We start from the raw sequence: 10,000 nt of genomic DNA, 5'->3' as shown, positions 1-10,000 counted from the left end.
GGATTCGGTTGAAAAGTCAACCACAAATTCCTAATGTTAGGGATGAAGGTCAGTAGCAAATTAAAATTCGCAATAAAAAAAAGAAGGTTATAGACCTAAGAGAAAAGTAGAAAAGTTAAGACACATGACCGAGCAGTAGTAGATAACCCGAAGCTTCAAATTATACAAGGTAATTGTAATGACTATTTCGCTGGTAACGAACGGTAGATCACATATGTCAGACGAACCATCAGCTCTTGGCTATCACATATAAGTTTTGTAATCTTGCTGATGTTTGTAATTCTGATCAACATTTAATTGAAACGCATCGGGTACGTCCCATGCGCCATTTTTACCTTGATCTGCAATAAAACTAAGTCTTTTGCAATTTATCACAATCCCTCATTATCGAGTTTATACATGACAGAGAACAGTATAAATACACAAATACATATACAGTAGTAAATATAAACAAGCGTGTATATATATATATATATATATATATATATATATATATATATATATATATATATATATATATATATATATATATATATATATATATATATATATATATATATATATATATATATATATAATATATATATATATATATAATATATATATATATATATATATATATATATATATATATACAAACACGCGCTTCCATAACTAACCTAATCACGTGATGGGCAATAAAGTTTATCCTCGAAAGACAAGAATGTATCAATGTTCCTGCCCGATAAATGATGTCGTTTTTTCCGTTGGTCTGTTTTTTGTTTTTTTTGTTATTGTTTTTTCATCCGTGGCCATTTCAGTAATAACCCGAAAGGACACTAATGGGAAATTCCTTTTTCGCTGGATGTGTGTGTCCTACGCGATACACGAAAAAGAAAATATTGCATCACGGCTTTGATTTATTTTCTTTTTTCTTTTTTTTCTTTTCTTTTTATTTTGAGGGCGGGAGGGGGGGGTAGGGCGACGAAGTGAAAATTGTTCACTGAGGACCCAAAAAAATCAGAGACATTCACTTTTTTTTTTTTTTTCTGCGCACACGCACATCTACATAGGAAGGTAACACAACATAGCAATGTATATAGCCTATATTCGTGTTTCTATAATCAGCCATATGTCTGAGAAACATTTATTCGTTGACTGTAGTTTCAACAGTAAAAACAAAAAATGTATAGGCTTACTTAAAAGAATACAGCAACTTATACCCTATATACACAGAGGGTATACAAGGAGATAGCCCAACATAGCAATGTATATAGCCTATTTTGTCTACAGTTTCTATATTTAACCATATATCTGTTCACCATCTGTTCACTGCTACTGATTTCAATAATGAAAAAAAACAGCTAAAATATATACATTTTCTAAGAGGAGTACACTTATAATCATAATAATCACTCAACAATTAATAAACCAAAGCATTTGGTATGACAATTCTGCTGATTTCCTCTTTCTGCATGATCTGACACCATCAGTTAACCTCAAAACCATTCCACTGCAGCGACAGCGCCCCTGAGACCGAAGACCTGTACTACAGGCTCAGCCCCTCCGACCCATACCGCTTCGAGTACCACACGCTACAGCTGGAGAAGTTCCTGAAGGAGTATCGCCGCTTGCAGGAACAGCTGCTCTACATGAAGCAGTCGTACGAGACGGAGCAGAGGGTCAAGTCAACTCCAAGGTGAGTATGGTGTTAAGGTATAGTGTGTGTGTGAGTGTGTGTGTGGGTGGGTGTGTGGGTGGGTGTGTGTGTGTGTGTGTGTGTGGGTGTGTGTGTGTGTGTGTGTGTGTGTGTGTGTGTGTGTGTGTGTGTGGGGGTGGGTTGTGAGTGTGTGTGTGTGTGTGGGTGTGGGTGGTGGGTGGGTGTGTGAGTGAGTGAGTGTGTGTGTGTGTGTGAGTGAGTGAGCTGGGTCCGCGGAGAACAAGGGCTTAATGAAAGGACAACAGCTCAAGAAGCCGAAAAGAGAACCCTTTTCACCGAGGTAAGAATGTTGTGTCTGAGAAATTTTCCGCCGTGTAGGATTTTGAAGACTCGACGTGGCTTCAACATTGTGCCCGCCATTGTTCTTAACGGTAGGAGACGAACGATCAGATACATACATGCCTCTTGTTTCGTCATTTAATTCAGTATGTATACGTATACATACATATATATAGATAGACAGATAGATAAATAGATAGATTGACAAATAGATAGATAGATAGATATACTGCGTAAACACACGCGCGCACGTGGTTTGTCCCTGGATATATTTAAAATCCATCTATAATCCAACATCGTATATCATAGATAGAAAAAGAGAGCGAGAGATGATAGATAGATATACAAATATAATACATACCGATTCATACAGGTGTGACTATATCCTAACACGCATAAACAGAATATTCGCGAACCTTCGTATCCGCAGGTTAGACGACTGGCTGGAGGCGGAGGAGGCGCGGCGAGGCGTGGCCTTCGGGCCGTGCGAGCGAAGGGCCTCCCGCCGCCCCAGCGAGCCCCTCAAGTCCATCCTGAAGAAGAGCTCCTCCACCGACGGCCGACGGCTGCCGAGACGCCAGCGCACGTCCTCGCTGCAAATCGTCGATGCCAGGGAGTGGTACCGCGGCCTCGAGGATTCGTGATACATGTCCGCTTCTTCGGTCACGTTCAGAGGTAAATGCACTTGGACACACGGGTGGGTGTGTGTGTGTGTGTGTGTGTGTGTGTGTTTATATGTGTGTGTGTGTGTGTGTGTGTGTGTGTGTGTTTATATGTGTGTGTATGTATGTATGTATGTATGTATGTATGTATGTATGTACAGTATGTATGTATATGGTGTGCATTCTTTCACACGCCTGAAATCACTGTTGGCAGTACCAATATACAGGGGATCAAACTGCTCCTTAGGAAAGACATACTTCGTGGCAAAGCATAGACTATATCGGTAGCGTGACGGCAAAGTGTCTACAACTCGAACGATGAGAAATCCTATGCTACTGAGGCGCGCCTTTGAAATTATTTTGTTTGTTTTTTCCTCTAATAGGGACATTTTTAAGCCTATATGACACTCAAGTCCAGGGCATTTTCTATCAAATGATGGATGTGATGTCATTCAATGCCCGAGAAAATATTATTCTTGGTTTCTAGTTTGTTTTGATTCCTTCGCATTGACATATGTTGTGAAGTGGAATATGCTAACATAATAATACTTGTTAAATCAAGAAAATTAAAGTTTATTTCTTCAAGTTTTGCCGATTAGTAGTCAGTACCTTAATCTTAATGCTTATTCGCATAGATATGTCCACTGTAATAAAAAATAAAAAAATAAATAAAAAAAATAAAAAAAAAGTATAATTCTGATGTTAATCTCATGAGGGAAGACTTGTCACTTTACTGGCGACTGAATAAGGATGATATTCAAAGTGCATGCCCGTATTATTGAAAATGGATTTTAAAAGACGCTACATTACTAGTAAAAAATAAGGCTTATCACTGTAACTAATCAAAACTCAGCCATTATACTGGTTTTACTGAGTTACCTGTTTGATCTTTCTCGACATATTTTTTTGTGATATTGTATGAAAGACAAGGCAAATGATAACATTTTTTCTCTAAAGAGTCGCTTTAGAGATTAGCAATAAGCGCTTGATTAGCAATTTGTCATACGAAAAAATACAAAAATATATCCAGAGCATTTTTTGTTCTCGTACATGCATTTTCTTTATCAAAACTAGTAAAGTTTACTTAAAATATTCAAACAGTTATTTATCACCCATTTATAAATACTGCACATGACGGTATTTGTTTTACATTTTAATTCATAAGTTCTAGTCTTGAAATATATGATGTGCCTCTTATTTTATTGCTTTGTTTCTACAGGTTTTGATAATTAAGATACTCTTTAAACAGGCGCATAAGGAAAAAAAATACATTTCTACCAGTCGGCTTTAATGGATAGCTTGGCACGCATGTGTGGGTGGAGCTATCAAGTGAAATCCCTCGCAATTCTTCAGCGAACGATTGGGAGTCATTGCAGATAAACCCGCTGTAGATAACGCCTTTATTTCCGGTGACTGATTACGACGCACTGGCAGAATAACACGGAAAATCGAGAATTTGCGAATATCAATATTTTTCCATCTATTTTTGCTTTCTTCTCTTTCCTCTTTTTTTTTTTTTTTTTTTTGAACTCAATACGATTTTTGCTTATTCTACGGAAGTGTATATCTACATCTATTACCGCCTACAAGTGTATATCTATACCTATATCAACATTAACGATGGTCCCTATCGAACGCCACCCTTACCTAGCCACCGCCTTTCTTAATGGACTGGCTGGCATTACTCTTCCCCTTCCTGCCACACCCGTGATAAATCCGTATATGACCTACTGACGGGGTCTTCAACCTTCGAACTTCCCTGTCAGGCAGAGCTTTATAGTCGCTGCTCCTCGCCCATCACGTCTCCTATGATAATCAACTTCCTTTCTTATCATGTTCATTGACTCACTCTTTCTAGTGTATTTCTTCATTTGGTTTCCGTTCTGCCCATGATATCCTTAATGTTCTTATCTGAAATTATGTTCCATTTGTTTCAGCTTATCTGTTAACTTGACTGTGCAAATTGTGTATCCATGTGATAGTATTAACCAGATATGGCACTCCACAAAGGTTGTGTTTGTGCTTATTTGATGCTTTGTATTGGTGACTAGTCTTTCTTTTTCACTTCTTCCATGTCGTGTTACTGCTCAGGTGATTAAATTACTTGTGTGGATTATCTAAATACTACATTTATTCTCACCTCCGGATACTTTTTTTTTTCTTCTTCTTTCTTTTTTGTATTTTGCTATTTACATGGCTTGCTTCCTTTTTAATTAGCGCCACCACCAGCTCTTGCAGTTTCTCCCGTGACTTTGCAATCAACATGATGTCATCGACGTATCTCATGTTACTGACATTTCTTCCTCCCACTGACACTCCTTTTAGTGACATTTCCCTCATGATCATTTCGCGTCGTGAATGAAACAGGTAACATCACACACCGCGGTCTCTCTCCTCTTTCTGTCCTTTGACATTCAAAGGATTCCTCTATTATACTAATTGTTCCTTTATATTCTTTCGTCTCTTCTATCAATTCATATTCCTATCAGCATATCCATCAAGTTGTGTTTGATTCATATGATTTTTTCATAATCCATAATGGATACATATCCTGCTGCATTTTCAACGTATTTTAATATTCATCCACTGCAAATAGTAATTTGCAGTGGATGGCGTGGCTGTATCACATCAATATTCCAGTCAATATGTTAGCCTTCTAATTTCCAGGTCCTTGTGGCATCCTCACCTTTTCGTCCCAAAACATAGCAAACATAGGTGCGCATCACAATTAGTATACCTCAGCTTGTACAGGTTGTTATAGGATATATAGATATCCATTCTGATCCGTTCTCACCGTCATCTACACCAAAAATCCTAATCACGATTATTTCTTTGTATGCTGTCAGTCTCTCTCTCTCTCTCTCTCTATCTATCTATCTATCTATCTATCTATCTATCTATCTATCTATCTATCTATCTATCTATCTATCTATCTATATATATATATATATATATATATATATATATATATATATATATATACATATATATATATCTGTCGTCCCTCCTTCCTTCTTTAATCATTATAATCGTAGTCGTCGTCATCATTATTATTGGTATGGCTTTATCATAAGCACTACCGTTAGTAGAGTTCGTTTCAGATATTCAGGCGAAATTAGCCACGCCCCCCCTGTATCTGCGGCCAATAGCCATCACGTTTCTTGCTGGATATAAGACGGAGGAGGAAATACAAAGAATCGAAGGAGTTTTAAGTTTGTTTGTATTTGTGTGTGATGATAATAATATTTGTTATCAATATTGTTCTTCATGCACTGTCATTAATTTACAAAATTGCTATGTTCAAGCTGGGTAATGCAGGATTCATTTGATGTAATGTCTTTCTACCAGGGTTTATTCATTTCATTAACTGCTTTGTAATTATATTGAAACTGTGATTAATCTAAATAATTAAATGAAATAGGCAATGACTGTTAATAAAGTGAAACAACATTTCTGGTTTTACTCAAAGATTGCACGATTAGATTACTGGTCATAAGCGTTGTTAGGTTAGCGGTTTCGCATGTGACCTTGCTTATCGGAAGTTAAATAACTTATCTTTATTTTATGAATAAAAAAAAAAATATTTGATATGTAACATTTAGTTTCATTTCGAAGATATAACTTACATGGTAATGTATATAAGCATTATTGATGTAACCCTTAAAACGCAAAACAATTTGATTGCGGTTAATTTCGCCTGATTAAATGTTACTGACTACAGTAGCCCAACAACTACAACTACAATATTGAATATACTTAGTATTGCTCATGATGAGAGTAATGATATTTGAATATCATCTCAATAATTCCGATGGTAATAATACTGATGATGAATATATTAAAGAAGCAACAATAAGGATCATGAAAATTATTAAATACACCATCACTTAATATATGCAATAAGTTTCACGCTTCGTATACACTTTTCTAGGAACTGCGTTGATTAATCCCTTTTGTTTGTGTTTTTATGCTTTAGTAAGTGCTGTTTTGTATATTATACAACTGATGCTTGAAAGGCAAGTGACTAAAGGTAGTAAGACCCAACAGTTATTCCGTAAATATCCCATTTGTACTGAACTGTATTGGTCAGACTCTAGTGCTGATCACACAACATAATGTTCCCAGGAGCAGAAACACCTGCAAGGGACAATTCACCTGTCCTTAACTGTACATGGCTGGGATGTGCTTCCATTGGAATAGAACCTGCATGTTTCATGACAAATAAAAACAAAAAATCAATTTTCAGATTTTTCTGCTGATACATTTTGAATATATACTCTCAGTGTTTTGTTTACATTGCCTATATATGTGTATGTGTGCATTAAGGTTGTATGGCATTATCTGCTGATGAAAATGTTACCATAAAAGATTTAGGACACATTGTAATCACAGTTGGAGTCGACCCTACTTTGCATCATTGATAATAATTGCAAGGTTGGATACATGAGCACCAATAATATCATTAATAGTCATTATAGTGCAATGAATTCACCAATAACTCATTTTCTCTCTTTTTGCAGAATTGTCTTGAGAGCAGACAGGTGAAACCAGGCATGCGAAGATTCCTCTCCTTGAAAAAAAAATCTGACAATACCAATGCAAAACTTCAAACATCTCGCAAGCAACCAGAAGAGAAAACGTTGTATGGTCTAAACGCGATGTACATTTATTGAAAATGTATAACTCGTGCATTCGACTGTAGCCAAAATTTTCTTTCCATTCCAGTGATATGTCCACATAGCACTGTACCCTTACAGGAAGGCAGGTTATTGTTGGCTGAACAACTTACCCAGTGCTATGCATAACCTGCGCATCGCATGATTTGACCTATTGTGGCCTAAAAACGATACCCCTGCACAAATAACCAGATTATGACAGCTGACCTATTGTGTACTGAAAATATTTCCAAGTGGCTATTACCTCAGCATGTCTTTGCTTGAGGTTTAGTGGAATGACAATACGACAGTTTAAATGAACATTTCCGGTGCATATTTTTATTATGGTACGTAGAATACAGGTCTACTGGTACATGTAAAATAAATGCAATACCGTGTTGTTGTATGTAATGTTAGCCAGTGTTATGTGTCCCGTCTACTATTAAAATCTCTGTTGTAAATCATAAAGCCTGGGACAGAATACGTAAGAAAACACCACGTGAAGAGAAGCCTTGTATAAAGTTTCACTGTTGCTTCTTCAGGTCAAAGGGTCAAGTATCGCCGACAGAACGGAGAGCAGTGGGTAGGGCGAGGGCAGAAGATTCTAGGGTGGGGACTGGGAGGCGTAGATGAACTTTGAGTGGAGGGTAAATGGAGAGAGAACCGGGTCATTGCTTTTGGATGGTTAGTGCATTTGGTTTAAGAGAGAAAGGAGAAAGAGATGGGGAAAACTGGGAGGGACGCAGAGATAACAAAAGCATTGACAATAATGATATGATGTTGAAACATTACTAAGGTTCATTTAACGAATTTTATTGACACACTAGTGTAGATCATGGGATCTACAAGTTAACTGGAGAAAATTAGAAGTCATAATATCATGTTGGGAAGTTCGCACACTATAATCGCATTACCCCCAAGCCTAGCTTCACGATCGCAAGTACAAAATTCATTAAGTCATTATTCTATTCTCAGTAACACTTCCATTTACGAAATTCCCGAGTCCCTCCTACTAGAACTAAGTCAATTTCTGTGCTTCAAAATATACCTCTATATTCGAAATTCCCGCAGAAATATTAATTGGATCTGGATGCGACCTGTACGAAATCCAGTCTTCGTTTTTAAGATGAAATTGAAATTCTATATACTAGATTCACCTGGAAATCTAATGGCCGCAAGGACTGACTAAGAAAATGGATCTGCCGCCAGCTCCCTGGACTTACTATACGTCCCTGTCGCTAGGCCGGGTCGAAGTGGTAGATGGCATACGACCTCGACTTGTCTGCCTCCCTCTCCCTGGCCCTACGATGCTTCCTAAGTCGCTCGGCCAACTCAAGACGGCAGGAGGCAGACAGACATCTGCCGCACGTCTGCAAGTCTGTCGTATGGCTTTGTTCCACAGAAAACGTTGAACATTAAGGCAAACTATGGGAAACTGAACAATTTTTGTTGGCAAGTGTGGCGATTAATGTTCATTGGTAGTTGGTTCATTTTGTTTGAAATATGAAATTCTATGTATGGAATGTTTTACATATCATTACGTTTTATTCGATGTCAATTATTGTTATAATCTTATGGTAAAAGTTGTGTTAAATAAAGAACATGGATGACGCAATGAAAATAGCCGAGAGTCTGGACTCCTGGCAAACTTCCTGCATTTTTGTGTTTTGTTATTGCCTGTCATCTTTTTTCCGGTTATTAATTTCCATTCTAATCTTAGTAAATTCAATGGCTGTAAATATGTGATTGATAAATCAGGATGATCAATGAGAATATTTTAGCCCATGTACAATCCCTGTCCTACAAAAATAATGAAATAAATAATGAACTTGGAAATAATTTTCTGTCCTACCGATTGTCCTATGGGTTGGTAGCCTTTTACTGTTTGGGGTCCAGTGTAATACCTTAATGAGTTAAGTATAAAAACGGTAATTTATGTTAATTCAGATATGTTGACAGCTGCTTATCCACCAATATGGATTGATTGATAGGATTTCTCTTTTTAGGCCAGTATGCTGGATGATTTTGGATTGTGGGCCCGGGATAATTGAATCAATGTACAACTATCTAATTACCGAAAACAAGGGAAGGTGCTACAGATGTTACACTTAGCTACGGTTCAGTGATTATCTTACAGTTGCTGTGAAATTTCAACCATTGTCATTGCTGATTTGAACAACCCCTATTTTCACATATTGCTGATGTCGAAAATCTTTGGTAAAACATTAATAATGATAATGATCATAAAACTAATGACGCTTCTGTCCCACCTGTTTATAAATATGACAAACTGTACATTGTTGTAATACCAATAATGAACTAAGAAATAAAATGAATAACAGTAAACCGAAACTATTAAACTTTTTTTATTACCTATCGGAATACAACAAACCTTCAACCAGAATTTTTCCAACTTTTTCCAGTCGCGATCCAGCTGGATTTCCTATATTGCCTTCCCGCCCATAGTCAACAATTTTTACACCTCTCCTAATCCGGTCTAGATTTTTCTCTTTTCCCTTTTCTTTTTTTGGTTTTGGTTTTCCTATCTACCTCGTCGACTCATCCATGTATATTCTTTGTTTGTTTGTCTTATATGATTATCCTATTTGAGTGAATCACTGACCGCTAGCTCGTGACTCTTTACTAAGGCTCATGTTAAATGTAGAAACTACTTTCATGGTTGTATGAAGTGGCGGCTCGAACAG

At 37.0% G+C, this 10,000-nt stretch overlaps 1 protein-coding gene across 2 annotated transcripts in view; it reads left to right on the top strand.

The window, feature by feature from the left end:
- The window catches only part of LOC122244130 (uncharacterized), a 78,484-nt gene extending 68,829 nt beyond the window's left edge, over positions 1–9,655 (top strand). For both annotated transcript variants that reach the window (XM_086543479.1, XM_086543478.1), the window contains 3 exons: positions 1,499–1,678; positions 2,409–2,653; positions 7,161–9,655. In XM_086543479.1, the coding sequence (XP_086399605.1) occupies positions 1,499–1,678; positions 2,409–2,622 (394 nt within the window). In that variant the 3' untranslated portion in view covers positions 2,623–2,653; positions 7,161–9,655. The remainder of the gene's footprint in view (positions 1–1,498; positions 1,679–2,408; positions 2,654–7,160) is intronic.
- The last annotated feature ends 345 nt before the right edge of the window (positions 9,656–10,000 follow it).

Source organism: Penaeus japonicus, unplaced genomic scaffold, assembly GCF_977035675.1.
Source record: "Penaeus japonicus unplaced genomic scaffold, GWHDUDI00000001_assembly GWHDUDI00000013, whole genome shotgun sequence".
Lineage (NCBI taxonomy): Eukaryota > Metazoa > Arthropoda > Malacostraca > Decapoda > Penaeidae > Penaeus > Penaeus japonicus.
The sequence above is the reverse complement of the archived record's forward strand: the minus strand, read 5'-3'. Positions and strand labels throughout refer to the sequence as shown.